At 46.5% G+C, this 15561-nt stretch overlaps 1 protein-coding gene and 1 long non-coding RNA gene across 2 annotated transcripts; one reads left to right on the forward strand and one right to left on the reverse strand.

Moving 5' to 3' along the window:
• Positions 1-8339, forward strand: LOC140419810 (uncharacterized). Its single transcript, XR_011946031.1, has 2 exons — positions 1-242; positions 7964-8339. It is a non-coding gene; the product is annotated as an uncharacterized lncRNA (long non-coding RNA).
• Positions 2292-14504, reverse strand: LOC140419795 (uncharacterized). The gene is made up of 2 exons (XM_072503796.1): positions 14348-14504; positions 2292-3859 (listed from the first exon to the last, which is right to left on the reverse strand). The coding sequence occupies exon 2, from the start codon at positions 3740-3742 to the stop codon at positions 2441-2443; it is 1302 nt and encodes a 433-aa protein (XP_072359897.1). The 5' UTR covers positions 3743-3859; positions 14348-14504; the 3' UTR covers positions 2292-2440.
• Between the last annotated feature and the right edge of the window lie 1057 nt (positions 14505-15561).

Here is a 15561-nt window from a genome sequence, read left to right on the forward strand (position 1 = left end):
CAATGTTACACTGGAGTGTCAGCCTAGATAACGTGCTCTGGTTGATGACCATTTCCTGTTGTGACTGATGTGGGTAATTCACAAACAATGGACTCTGATGATGTCATCCAGTCCTATGACGTCATGAAGACTATGAAATAACAGCGGAGCCTTAGTGGTGAAAACAGTTTTGTTTGCGATGGCAGCAAGTCCATTACGTATGGATCTGAAAATGCAATTAATTTGCAAGAAAGCATCTCAAGGTATTTCAGAGAGAATTTTTTTTCATGAAGAAAAAAATAACACAGAGCCATAGGAACATAGGAATTAGGAGCCGAAGTAGGCAATTCAGTCCATCGAGTCTGCTCCGCCATTCAATCAGATCATGGTTGATTTCGTCCTGGTCTCAAATCCAACACCCCCCCCCGACCTATTCCCCATATCCCTTTAACCCTCAATCACAAAACTCCCACTTTATAACTCAATGCAGCCCATAATCAGCACTGCAGTGGCCATATTAGGGTAGATACCCCAAAGCTTAATCAGTGAGGCAGATTATAACACATATCTTTAATCAGGAGAGAAATGGAGAGTTTAGGGAGGTAATTTCAGAGTTTCGTGCCTAGGCCCTGCCACTAATGGTGGAGTAATCAGAGATGCTGAAGAGGCCAAGTTGAGAAGGGTGCAGACATTTCAAGAGAATTGTGAAAATGGAGGTGACCATGATTGAGAAGGATAAGGTCATGGAGGAATTCAAAAATGAGGAAGCAAATTTTAAAATGCAGACATTGTTTGAACAGGATCCAATTTAGGTCAGCGACCACAGGGCTGATGGGTGAACAGGGCTTGAGGTGAGAAAGCTCACAGGCAGCAGAGTTTTGGATGATCTGTGGGATGGGGTGAATGGGAGAGGCTGGACAGGAATGTATTGGAATTGTCAAATCTAAAGATAACATAGACATGAATGAGGGTTTTAGCAGATGAGCTGGGGTGGAGGTGGAGACAAGCGACATTATGGAGATTGAAATATCTGGTATTAGTGACGGTGTGGATATGGGGTCAGAAACCCATCTTGGGGTCAAATCTGACACGGAGATTGTGCAGAGTGTGGTTCAGCCTCAGACAGTTCCCAAGGAGAGGGATGGACTCGGGAGTTAGGGAATTTGTTGTGGCGACTGAAGACAGTGGCTAGAATTCTCCGGTGATTGCTGTTCAATTTTTCGGCCAGCCCCGCCAGCGGAAAATCCCATTGACAATTGGTGGGAAGATAGAATCCCGCCACCAGAGAATGGCGCGCGACAGAGAAACACACGGCTGGCGGACCAGAGAATCCCGCCCATTGGCTTTGCTCTTTCCAATTTTTAATTGGAGGAAATTTCTTCTCATCCAGTACCGGATGTGGGATAAGCAGTTTGATAATTTAGTAACAGTGGAGGAATAGGGCAGCATGGTGGCGCAGTGGTTAGCACTGCTGCCTCATGGCACCAAGGTCCCAGGTTCCATCCCGGCTCTGGGTCGCTGTCCGTGTGGAGTTTGCACATTCTGCCCGTGTTTGCGTGGGTTTCGCCTCCACAACCCAAAGATGTGCAGGGTGGGTGGATTGGCCACGCGAAATTGCCCCTCAATTGGAAAAAATGAATTGGGTACTCTAAAATGTATTAAAAAGCAAATTAAAAACAAACAGTGGAGGATTGGAGAGGGATGGTGGTGAGGTAGAGCTGGATGTTGTCAGTGTACATGTGAAAACTAACACGGTGTTATTGGATGATGTCAACTGGTGGTAGCTTGTTGATGGGAAATGGGAGGGACCGAGGATAGATCCTTAGGGGACACCAAGTACAAGGACATTGGAGAGGAAAGGGAAGATGGAGATTGGACAGTAGTTTGCAAAGAAGGTGGGGGTCAAGTGTTTTGTGTCAGGATGCTGGGGACAGAAGCACGAGAGAACCACTAATAATATCAGCCAACATGGAGAAGTTGGACAATCAGCTGCTGAGTGAGATTAAGGTCAAAGGAGCAGGAGGCAGGTCTCATGGACAAGGTGAGGTTTGAGAGAGATAGATGATAGGAGGGAAACTAGAGCAAGGTGAGAGTTTAGGGCTTGGAAAGGAAGAACTTTGTAGACAGCTTGGACTAGTAGAAGGGAGGGAAACAACAGAGGCAGCTGATTGGATTGTGTCGATCTTAGTGACAAAGGAGCTCCATGTGGTCCTCACACTTGATGTTGGAGGTGAGGATGGAGGAAACAGGGGAGAGGGAGGTCACTTCAAAAAACTTATGTCAGAGATACCGAAAAGATACAACACATTACGTTCAACACAAAGGTAATTTATTTGAATTTTATCTAGAATAATAACTGCCATAACTGGGCTGGAATTTAACATCAACAGAAACAGAGCCAAATGAACAGGGGTCAGCCCTGGATGTGAACAACAGCAAACTACAAACTACAACACTGGAATTATTTGTGAACTTTCTGGTGACTCATCAAGCTGGATGACCGAGTGAATCTTTTCCCACACACCGAGCATGAAAATGGTCTTTCCTCACTGTGAATTCGCCGGTGCTTCTGCAGGGTGGATGACTGGGTGAATCTCTTCCCACATGTCGAGCAGGTGAAGGGCCTCTCCCCAGTGTGAATTCTCTGGTGTGCAGTGAGTTGGGATGATTTCCTGAATCCACTCCCACAGTGAGAGCACCTGAATGGCCTCTCGTCAGTGTGGACACGTTGATGGGATTTCAGTTCTCCAGAACTTTTATAGCACTTCTCGCAGTCTGGACATTTAAAAGGTCTCTCCCCGGTGTGAACACGTTGATGGCGTATCAATTCTCCAGAACTTTTGAAGCACTTTCCACAGTCTGAGCACTTGAATGGTCTCTTGTCAGTGTGAACTCGCTGGTGTCTCAGCAGGTTGGCCGACTGAGTGAATGTCTTCCCACACTCGGAGCAGAGGAATGGTTTCTCCCCAGTGTGAATTCGCTGGTGTACAGTGAGTTCACATGTCTGCCTGAACCCAGATCCACAGTGAGGGCACTTGAATGGTCTCTCGTCAGTGTGAATACGTTGATGGGAAATCAGGTCCCCATAACTTTTGTAGCCCTTCTCACAGTCTGTGCATTTGAAAGGTTTCTTGTCAATGTGAACTTGCCGGTGTCTCATCAGGTTGGACGAGCAAGTGAATCCTTTCCCACACTGGGTGCAGTTAAATGGCTTCTCCCCAGTGTGAACCCGCTGGTGTATCAGCAGGGTGGATGACTGAGCGAATCCCTTCCCACACTTGGGGCAGATGAACGGCCTCTCCCCGGTGTGAACCCGCTGGTGGGTCAGCAGGTCCGATGAATTAATGAATCCCTTCGCACACTCAGAGCAAGCGAACGGCCTCTCCTCAGTGTGGACACGCTGGTGTTTCAGCAGGTTGTTTAACTTTGTGAATCCCTTCCCACACTTGGGGCAGATGAACGGCCTCTCCTCGGTGTGAGCTTGCTGGTGTGCGAGCAGGTCAGATGAATTATTGAGCCCCTTCCCACACTGGGAGCAGATGAATGTCGTCTCCCCAGTGTGCACTTGCTGGTGTGTCAGCAGGTCAGATGGATTAATGAATCCCTCCCCACAATCGGAGCAGGTGAACAGCATCTCCTCAGGCATTGCCTCAGTGTGAACCTGCCGATGAATTTCCAGCTCCGATGGGCAATTGAATCCATTCCCACGGTCCCCACATTGCTGCGGTTTCTCCCCAAAATGAGCGGTGCTGCTTGCTTCCATGTTCAAAGACTGATGATAGTTAGGTCCTGATGCATTCACAGCCTCTTGTCAGATCCTGATATGATCTTCAATTTCAGTTCCCGATTGCAAATCTTCCCTTTACCCTGTGAAATTAAACTGAAACAGACAAAGTGGGTGAGAGAACACCCACAAAAACACAAAAGGCAGGTTGTGAAATTGAGCTGAATGAATCTGGGAAAAGGTGACCATGAAAACTGCTGGATTGTCATAAAAATACAACTGGTTCACTAAAGTCCTTCAGGGGAAGAGAACCTGCCACAGGGTCTGGGCCTACACAAGACACTTACCTCTCCGGGGTGAAAGACAGTGAGAGGTGGGAGAGAAAGGTGGTGAACTGGAGAGGTTTTAAGTGCCTGCAACCCAACCATAACATTGACAAAGAAACCCCCATCCCACAACTCCCACCACCGAGGAGGATCAGGGTAGCAGGTGTGTGGATAGCATCACCTTCAAGTTTCCCTCCAACTCACACACTGTCCTGACCTGCCTGACACCCAGTACTGAGTGAACAGAAATTTCCTCCAGTTAAATATTGCGAAGACTGAAGCCATTGCCTGTGGTCCCTGCTGCAAAGTCCACTCCTGAGCCTCGGACCGACTCCATCCCTCACTCTGGTGACTGAATCAGACTGTTCACGGTTTTAATGCTTTATTTAACCCCGGGATGAACTTACAACCACATATCCCAAGTTATCACAAGACCGCCCATTTCCTCCTCACCTGGCTCCACCCCAGTCTCATCCCATCTACTTGTTACGGTCCCCCGCCCAGACCCCAATTTATATTAGGAAACCGGACGACAACCCCAACAATTTTTAAATTTGTAAACTGCGAGGAGAGGACACTTCGCTCCAGGAGTGGTTCCACTGACACCCTCGGGATCTTTTATATTCAAACAAACTTTATTATTAACACAGGATTAACATCCAAGGGAAAAACAGAGATTTTCAATTAACAGTTGAACAGTTCTAAAAAAAAAAAAGAAAGGTCTTTGAGCTTACTTTCCCATCCCATTGTAATAGACTCTTATAGCACAAAGACCCTTTCGGCCCATCACATCAGCGCCGGTCAAAAACAGCCACCCAACCATTCTAGTCCCATTTTCCAGCACTTGGACCATAGCCTTGTATGCCCTGGGATCACAAGTGTATATCTAAATACTTAAATGTTTTGAGGGTCTCTACCTCCATCCCCCCTTTCAGGCAGCGAGTTCCAGACTCCCACCACCCTCTGTGTGAAAGGGTTTTTCCTCACATCCCCTCTAAACCTCCTGCCCCCTACCGTAAATCTATGCCCCCTGGGAAAGGTTTCTTCATGTCTCCTAGATCAAATGTCACTTATTAATACAGTTAACACTCAGTGGCTTACAGGTTTAATCATAAAGTCCTTGGGAGAGAGGCTTTCAGAAGTCAGACTGAGAAACACAACCTCCTTTCCTCAAGTTGCCAGAGCAGAACTCTGAAACTGAAACTAAAAAGAGGCACAGGGCCAGGGCTGAAAACAAAACTAAAAAAAGACCCAAAAAGAAAATGATGGAAAATCTCAGCAGGTCTGGCAACATCTGTAGGGAGAGAAAAGAGCGGACGTTTCGAGTCTAGACGACCCTTTGGCAAAGCTCAACTTTGACAAAGCTTTGACAAAGGGTCATCTAGACTAGAAACGTGAGCTCTTTTCTCTCCCTACAGATGCTGCCGGACCTGCTGAGATTTTCCAGCCTTTTCTTTTTGGTTTCAGATTCCAGCATCCGCAGTCATTTGCTTTTAAAAAAAGACCCAGCCCCTCTCATGTGTGACATCACAGCCGATCGAGCTGTTAACCCCTAATCACAGCTTTAGCATACGTATAATCTGGATACCTTCTTTCAATAGCATCACTGAAACAGACACATAATACAATATGTATGAAATTTACTACCATCACACACTGCTGAAACCTACATCCATTCCTTTGTTACCTCTGGACTTAACTGTCCCAACACAAACCCAGCCAGTCTCCACATTCAACCTCCCAATCTTGAGATCATCAAATCTCTGTTGCCCGTGTGTTTACGCCCACCCAGTCTTGTTCACCCATCACCCCTTTGCTCACTGACTGCTCAAGAAGCACCAACATTATAAAATTCCAATCTTTAGTTTCAAATTGCTCCCTATCTCTGCAATCTCCTGCCTCACAGCCCTCCCGGGATATCTGGGTTCATCTCGGAGAGGCAATGGCACAGTGGTATTGTCGCTGGACTGGAAATCCAGAGACGCAGGGTAATGCTCTGGGTTCCTGGATTTGAATCCCACCATGTCAGATGGTAGAATTGGAATTCAATAAAAATCTGGAATTAGAAGTCTAACGGTGACCGTGAAACCATTGACATGAAAAACCCATCTGGTTCACTGAGAAGGAAAGCTGTCGTCCTTACCATGTCGGGTCCTTACCACGTCGGGTCACTAAAGAGCTGGTCTTGACTTCAGGAAGCAAAGTACTGTACGCACCCCTGTCAGCATCAATGGGGCCGAGGTGGAGATGGTTAGAAGTTTCAAATTCCTAGGGGTGCACATCTCCAAAAATCTGTCCTGGTCCACCCACGTCGACGCTACCACCAAGAAAGCACAACAGCGCCTATACTTCCTCAGGAAACTAAGGAAATTCGGCATGTCCACATTAACCCGTACCAACTTTTACAGATGCACCATAGAAAGCATCCTATCAGGCTGCATCACAGCCTGGTATGGCAACTGCTCGGCCCAGGACCGCAAGAAACTTCAGAGAGTCGTGAACACCGCCCAGTCCATCACACAAACCTGCCTCCCATCCATTGACTCAATCTACACCTCCCGCTGCCTGGGGAAAGCGGGCAGCCTAATCAAAGATCCCTCCCACCCGGCTTACTCACTCTTCCAACTTCTTCCATCGGGCAGGAGATACAGAAGTCTGAGAACACGCACGAACAGACTCAAAAACAGCTTCTTCCCCACTGTCACCAGACTCCTAAATGACCCTCTTATGGACTGACCTCATTAACACTACACCCTTTGTGCTTCAACCAATGCCAGTGCTTATGTAGTTACATTGTATACCTTGTGTTGCCCTATTATGTATTTTCTTTTATTCCCTTTTCTTCCCATGTACTTAATGATCTGTTGAGCTGCTCGCAGAAAAATACTTTTCACTGTACCTCGGTACACGTGACAATAAACAAATCCAATCCTATCCAAACCCAATTCACACGTGACTCCAGACCCACAGCAATGTGGTTGACTCTTACAATGCCCCTCTAATTGGCCTTGCAAGCAATTCAGTTCTAGGGTAAGTAGGAATGGACAATAAATGCAGAGATACCCATTCATTCCCATGAATGAAGAAAAAGATTGCTGACTTCCTGAGCATTTCTGATTTTAACTGTTCCCACACCTTCAGCTTCCAAGGCCATAAGCAATGGAATTTCCTCCCTAAAACTCTCTGCCTCTCGAGCTCACTTTTCGACTTTAAGATGCTTCTGAAAATTTTACCAAATTTTTGATCAGCTGCCCTAATGCCCTTGGGTCTTGGTGTAAAATATCACTTTGTTTCTGTGAAATACTTTGGAACATTCCAGTATGTAAAAGGCACTTAATTCAAATTGCCTTTGTTGATTTGGGACAGATATCACTGTTCCTTCACTGGGTGAAGAACCTGCAACTCCTTACCTAACAGCATTGTGGGTAATGCTCTGGGGACCCAGGTTCCAATCCCACCTTGGCAGATGGTGAAATTTGAATTGAATAAAAATCTGGAATTAAAAGTCAGATGATGGCCATGAAAAAAAAATTGTCGATTGTCATAAAAAACGCCCTACAGAGAAGGAAATCTGCAGTCCTTACCTGGTCTGGCCTACATGTGACTCCAGATCCACAGCAATGTGGGTGACTATTAAATGCCCCCTCATGAGCAATTAGGGATGGGCAATAAATGCTGGCACAGCCTGCGACACCCACCATCCCATTAAAGAATATCTTAAAAAAGAGCACCATCACCACACAGACTGCAGTGGTTCCGGAAGGTCAAACATCATCTTCTCCACAGGTAACTGGGGATGAGGAATATTTGCTGCTGGTCTTGTTAATGATGCCAAATCTCCAGAATAAAGAAAAACAATACGAATATGTAAAATAGATCTAAAGTATTTGCGGAAATATTTGTTCCTGAAACAATTTCCTCTTCTATTGTACAGACAGCGCCTGCTTAATGGCATGACCTCCCCTAGAATCTACTTCATTTGACAATTTCACATTGGAAATTGCCGGGCCCGCCCGAGTTCCAAATCATCGGGGTTAAACCCGGCAGCTTCTCCTCCATCTCCACTCCAGCCCGAACCGACGCAAAGACTTTCAAAAGAGAATTGGATGAACAACCGTCGGGAAAATTGCTGAGCTTATGGCGAAAGGGCCGGGGAGTGGGACCAACAGCTTTGTTCTTACACACGGGCAGGATGGACTGAAAGGCCTCCGATTTTACTGCTGTCATGCTGTGATTCTGTTAAAAAGACCTGTACAGAAGGCCATGGATGTCTATAACGGCCACACTGCTATAAACCGCTTTTAACTGTTCTGTTTGTGGTTCCAGATTCAGTTCTGTGAGCGACTCCTGCAATAAGACAATAGCAAAATACTGCAGCTGCTGTAAATCTGAAATAAAAAGAGACAGCGCTGGAAATACTCAACAAGTCAGGCAGTAACTGTGGAGAAAGAAGCAGATTTAAGATTTCAGTGTTCAAATGGGAATAAAAATGGCGCAGAATCTGATGGTTAATACAAGGTCAGAAGCAGAAGCGATGGAGGTCACAGTTTCAGGATAAGGGGGAACAGATTTAAAACAAAGATGAGGAGAACTTACTTCTCCCAAAGGGTGGTGAATCTGTGGAATTCTCTACCCCAGAGTTCAGTGGATGCTGGGGGATTGAGTATATTTGAGGAGGAGATGGACACAGATTGGTAATGAGTAATAGATTAAAAGATTATGGAGGACGTTGGAATTGAAGCCAAGATAGTATCAGCCGTGATTGTATTGAACGGCAGAGTGGGTTCGTGTGGCTAAGTTGCCGATTCCTGCTCCTGGTTCTTATGTTTTATAGCGCAGGGAAAACAATTCCTGACTATAAAAGATAAAGCAATTCAGCCACTAGCACATGGATCGGGGATGGTCGGCAGTGGTGAACTAACTGAGACATGGTCAGTGAAATTAAAAGTAACATACAAAACACAGCAAAATTACTCCCATTAGTTAGACAATAGCAGAGAGGTGATCGGGGACACAGAAGTGAAACAGAGCGAGAGTTGGACATGGATTCAGATCCACAGTGAAGGAACCACACCAGCCCCAGAGCTGTGGAATCACAGATAACAGAGTGTAGCCCCAGCTGTTCACAATAAATATCAATGATTTGGGTATGGGGTATAGATGTAATATTTCCAACTTCACAGTTGACATGGTGGAGAGGATGTTTCCAATTGTAGGAGAAATTAAAACCAAGGACACAATCTCAGACTAAAGAGATGATCCTTCAAAATAGAGATGAGGGCTGTCCGTGTGGAGTTTGCACATTCTCCCCGTGTTTGCATGGGTTTCGCCCCCACAACTCAAAGATGTGCAAAGTAGGTGGATTGGCCACGCTAAATTGCCCCTTAATTGGAAAAAATGAATTGGGTACTCTAAATTTATATTTTAAAACTAGAGATTAGAAGGAATTTCTTCAGGTGGAACTCTTTGCAGCAGAAGGTGTGGTGGCCAAATCACAGGCTGTCTTTAAGACAGAGATAGATAGGTTCTTGAATAATAAAATTATAATCTTTATTGTCACAAGTAAGCTTACACTAACACTGCAATGAAGTTACTGTGAAAAGCCCAAGTCACCACACTCCAGCACTTGTTTGGGTGCACTGAGCGAGAATTCAGAATGTCCAAATGACCTAACAGCATGTCTTTCGGACTTGTGGAAGGAAACCGGAGCACCCGGAGGAAACCCACGCAGACATGGGGAGAACGTGCAGACTCCACCCAGGCAGTGACCCAAGTGGGGAATCGAACCTGGGACCCTGGCGCTGTGAAGCAACAGTGCTAACCACTGTGCTAGGGATCAGGGGTTATGGGAAAATGCAGGAGAATGGGGATGATAAAAAAAAAACAGCCATGATTAAATGGCAAAAGACAGCACGGTGGCACAGTGGCAGCACCACAGCTTCATAACGCCGAGGTCCCAGGTTCGATCCCGGCTCTGGGTCACTGTCCGTGTGGAGTTTGCACATTCTTCCCGTGTTTGCGTGGGTTTCGCCCCCACAACCCAAAGATGTGCCGGGTAGGTGATTGGCCACGCTAAATTGCCCCTTAATTGGAAAAAATGAATTGGGCACGCTAAATAAAATAAAATGATTGAATGGCGGAGCAGACACGTTGGGCCGAGTGGCCTAATTTTTCTCCTATGACTTATGGTCTTGTAGTGGGGAAGTGTGTTGTGAGGAAGATACAGTGGCTTCACAAAGATTTGGCCAAACTAAGTGAGTGGGCAAGAACATGGCAGAGGGAATGTAATGTCGAAACAAGTAAAGTTATCCACTTTGTAGAAGGAACAGATGTGCAGAATATTTCTTAAATGTTCGGGGATTAGAAAGCGGAGATGTACAAAAGGATCCGACCATCCTCGTCAATAAGTAACTGAAGGCTATCATGTCAGTGCAAGCAAGCAATTAGGAAGCCTAATGGTATGTTGCTCTTTATCGCAAGAGGGTTTATGTACAGGGGTAGCAAAGAACAAAGAAATGTACAGCACAGGAAAAGGCCCTTCGGCCCTCCAAGCCCGTGCCGACCATGCTGCCCGACTAAACTACAATCTTCTACACTTCCTGGGTCCGTATCCTTCTATTCCCATCCTATTCATGTATTTGTCAAGATGCCCCTTAAATGCCACTATCGTCCCTGCTTCCACCACCTCCTCCGGTAGCGAGTTCCAGGCACCCACTACCCTCTGCGTAAAAAACTTGCCTCGTACATCTACTCTAAACCTTGCCCCTCTCACCTTAAACCTATGCCCCCGAGTAATTGACCCCTCTACCCTGGGGAAAAGCCTCTGACTATCCACTCTGTCTATGCCCCTCATAATCTTGTAGACCTCTAACAGGTCTCCCCTCAACCTCCTTCGTTCCAGTGAGAACAAACTGAGTTTATTCAATCGCTCCTCATAGCTTATGCCCTCCATACCAGGCAACATTCTGGTAAATCTCTTCTGCACCCTCGCCAAAGCCTCCACATCCTTCTGGTCGTGTGGTGACCAGAATTGAACACTATACTCCAAGTGTGGCCTAACTAAGGTTCTATACAGCTGCAACATGACTTGACAATTCTTATACTCAATGTCCCGGCCAATGAAGGCAAGCATGCCGTATGCCTTCTTGACTACCTTCTCCACCTGTGTTGCCCCTTTCAATGACCTGTGGACCTGTACTCCTAGATCTCTTTGACTTTCAATACTCTTGAGGGTCCTACCATTCACTGTATATTCCCTACCTGCATTAGACCTTCCAAAATGCATTACCTCACATTTGTCCGGATTAAACTCCATCTGCCATCTCTCCGCCCAAGTCTCCAAACAATCTAAATCCTGCTGTATCCTCTGACAGTCCTCATCGCTATCCGCAATTCCACCAACCTTTGTGTCGTCTGCAAACTTACTCATCAGACGAGTTACATTTTCCTCCAAATCATTTATATATACTACAAAGAGCAAAGGTCCCAGCACTGATCCCTGTGGAACACCACTGGTCACAGCCCTCCAATTAGAAAAGCATCCTTCCATTGCTACTCTCTGCTTTCTATGACCGAGCCAGTTCTGTATCCACCTTGCCAGCTCACCCCTGATCCCGTGTGACTTCACCTTTTGTACTAGTCTACCATGAGGGACCTTGTCAAAGGCCTTACTAAGTCCATATAGACAACATCCACTGCCCTACCTGCATCAATCATCTTAGTGACCTCCTCGAAAAACTCTATCAAGTTAGTGAGACACGACCTCCCCTTCACAAAACCATGCTGCCTCTCACTAATACGTCCATTTGCTTCCAAATGGGAGTAGATCATGTCTCGGAGAATTCTCTCCAGTAATTTCCCTACCACTGAAGTAAGGCTCACCGGCCTGTAGTTCCATGGATTATCCTTGCTACCCTTCTTAAACAGAGGAACAACATTGGCTATTCTCCAGTCCTCCGGGACATCCCCTGAAGACAGTGAGGATCCAAAGATTTCTGTCAAGGCCTCAGCAATTTCCTCTCCAGTCTCCTTCAGTATTCTGGGGTAGATCCCATCAGGCCCTGGGGACTTATCTACCTTAATATTTTTTAAGACACCTAACACCTCGTCTTTTTGGATCTCAATGTGACCCAGGCTATCTACACACCCTTCTCCAGACTCAACATCTACCAATTTCTTCTCTTTGGTGAATACTGATGCAAAGTATTCATTTAGTACCTCGCCCATTTCCTCTGGCTCCACACATAGATTCCCTTGCCTATCCTTCAGTGGGCCAACCCTTTCCCTGGCTACCCTCTTGCTTTTTATGTACATGTAAAAAGCCTTGGGATTTTCCTTAACCCTATTTGCCAATGACTTTTCGTGACCCCTTCTAGCCCTCCTGACTCCTTGCTACTTTCTTGTTCCTTCCTACTTTCCTTATATTCCACGCAGGCTTCATCTGTTCCCAGCCTTTTAGCCCTGACAAATGCCTCCTTTTTCTTTTTGACTAGGCCTACAATATCTCTCGTTATCCAAGGTTCCCGAAAATTGCCGTATTTATCCTTCTTCCTCACAGGAACATGCCGGTCCTGAATTCCTTTCAACGGACACTTGAAAGCCTCCCACATGTCAGATGTTGATTTGCCCTCAAACATCCGCCCCAATCTAGGTTCTTCAGTTCCCGCCTAATATTGTTATAATTAGCCTTCCCCCAATTTAGCACATTCATCCTAGGACCACTCTTATCCTTGTCCACCAGTACTTTAAAACTTACTGAATTGTGGTCACTGTTACCGAAATGCTCCCCTACTGAAACATCTACCACCTGGCCGGGCTCATTCCCCAATACCAGGTCCAGTACCGCCCCTTCCCTAGTTGGACTGTCTACATATTGTTTTAAGAAGCCCTCCTGGATGCTCCTTACAAACTCCGCCCCGTCTAAGCCCCTGGCACTAAGTGAGTCCCAGTCAATATTGGGGAAGTTGAAGTCTCCCATCACCACAACCCTGTTGTTTTTACTCTTTTCCAAAATCTGTCTACCTATCTGCTCCTCTATCTCCCGCTGGCTGTTGGGAGGCCTGTAGTAAACCCCCAACATTGTGACTGCACCCTTCTTATTCCTGATCTCTACCCATATAGCCTCACTGCCCTCTGAGGTGTCCTCCCGCAGTACAGCTGTGATATTCTCCCGAACCAGTAGCGCAACTCCACCTCCCCTTTTACATCCCCCTCTATCCCGCCTGAAACATCTAAATCCTGGAACGTTTAGCTGCCAATCCTGCCCTTCCCTCAACCAGGTCCCTGTAATGGCAACAACATCATAGTTCCAAGTACTAATCCAAGCTCTAAGTTCATCTGCCTTACCCGTAATACTTCTTGCATTAAAACATATGCACTTCAGGCCACCAGACCCACTGTGTTCAGCAACTCCTCCCTGTCTGCTCTGCCTCAGATCCCCACTGTCCCTATTCCCTAGTTCTACCTCAATGCTCTCACCTTCTGACCTATTGCTCCCGTGCCCACCCCCCTGCCATACTAGTTTAAACCCTCCCGTGTGACACTAGCAAACAAGACTAGCAAAGTCTTACTTGAATTGTACAGTACTTTGGTTAGGTCACACCTGGAATACTGTGTGCAGTTTTGGTCTCTTTACCTGAGGAAGGAGATTATTGCCCAACAGAGAAGTCATAGTTCCCAGGATGACTGGGCTGTCCTATGAAGTGAGATTGGGGAATCTGGCCCTGCATTCTCTGGAGTTTTGAAGAATGAGAGATTATGTCATTGAAATCACCAAAATACTTAAAGGGACCGACAGTGTAGATGCAGGAAAGAGGTTTACTCTGGTTGAGGACATCAAGAACCAGGAGACACAATTTGGAAATAAGGGGGAAGCCACTTAGGGCCGAGATGAGGAGAATTTGTTTTTACTCAGAGGGTTGTGACTTTTTGGACTTCTCCATCCCAGAGACTGGAAGCTCAGTCATTGGGTATATTTAAAGTAGAGATTTCTAAATACCAGTGATGCAAAGGGGATAATGTTGGGGGGAAAGCGTTGAAGCGGCCAATCAGCTATGATCACATTGAATGGTGGAACAGGCTCGATGGGCTGAATGGCCAATTCCTGCTCCTTTGTTCCCGACATTCTCACAGTTGACAGGGACAATGATGACCGCGCGTGCGCACGGCGGACAGGGCCGGAGATGGCCACGCATGCGCGCGGATGGTAACGGCAGGAAAAGCCACGCATGCGCATCGCCCCATAAAGATGGCCGTTTACCGGGGCCTTTCACCGATAAATGTCGCCCAAGATAGCGCTGGGTCGGTGCAAACGCGGTACCTGGCAGCTTCTTGTTTGGGGCGCTGAAGCCTCCACTGGATGTTTGCGAAGCCTCCCTTCCCACCCACTGCCCCTAATGCTGCCTCCGCTTATCCGCCTCCTTCCCGCCTGAAGATGGAACAAACAAGCGTCTGTCCCTGGGCATGAGCCGCACTGCGCATGCCCCACATCACAATGCCCGGCTGATTGACGGCTGCTCGGACCAATAGGAAGAGGGGTCGGGGCTGGAGGACCGAGTGGAGCGGCTGGACCTCCAACCAATCGGAATGAATGAGTGGGCGGGGCTGAGCCTGGATCTCCCTCATTGGTTGAAACCCTGCATCATTTTGAAAGCTGATTTGTCTCAAACTCCAGGAGAAAACTGGACCTTTCTGTTTGTGCCTTTAAACAGATCAAACCCTGTGGGTGTGGAGCAAACAGTTTAACATTTGTTACTGAGATGGATTAATTCAGCACAGACAACAGGGATTATTTCAGGAAATAACACAGTGTAGAGATTGTTTCTCTTTGAATTTATCCCTTGGAGAACAGTGTGAATTAGTAAAGAATTCACAGGCTGTTTAACACTCCTTCCATGTCCGGAACATTTAATTCCAGCTGATTTTGATCTGCTGGCAGGACTTCAAGTTGATTGAGTGGGCAAATGCATGGCAGATGCGGTATAATGTTGATAAATGTGAGGTTATCCACTTTCCTCACAAAAACAGGAAGGCAGATTATTATCTGAATGGTTGAGAGGGGAATGTGCAATGTGACCTGGGTGTACTCGACATCAGTCGCTGATGAGGTGCAACAGGCAGTGAAGAAGGCAAATGGTATGGAGGCCTTCATAGAGAGAAGATTCGAGTACAGGAGCAGGGATGTCTTGCTGCAATTATACAGGACTTTGGCGAGGCCACACCTGGAATATATATAGTTTTAAAATGTTTTTTATTGGATTTTTGCACAGAGTATATTTTGCCGTTATGTACACAGAATATGATATATCTATATATATGTAAGTAGGCATCAATTTGTGCCGGCGAGGCACTTTCGGAGGGCAATCCTCGAGTACACCTGGAATATTGTGAGCAGTTTTGGCCTTCTTATCTGAGGAAGGATGTTCTTGCTATAAAGGGAATGCAGAAAAGGTTGACCAAACTGATTCCTGGGATGGCGGGACTGATGTACGATGAGAGGTTGAGCCGGCTAGGATTATATTCACTGGAGTTTAG

Source organism: Scyliorhinus torazame, chromosome 5, assembly GCF_047496885.1.
Source record: "Scyliorhinus torazame isolate Kashiwa2021f chromosome 5, sScyTor2.1, whole genome shotgun sequence".
In the NCBI taxonomy this organism is placed as follows: Eukaryota; Metazoa; Chordata; class Chondrichthyes; order Carcharhiniformes; family Scyliorhinidae; genus Scyliorhinus; species Scyliorhinus torazame.

Coding starts and splice junctions, on each gene's coding strand:
- LOC140419795 (XM_072503796.1), bottom strand. CDS start 3,742: ATGGAAGCAAGCAGCACCGCTCATTTTGGGGAGAAACCGCAGCAATGT.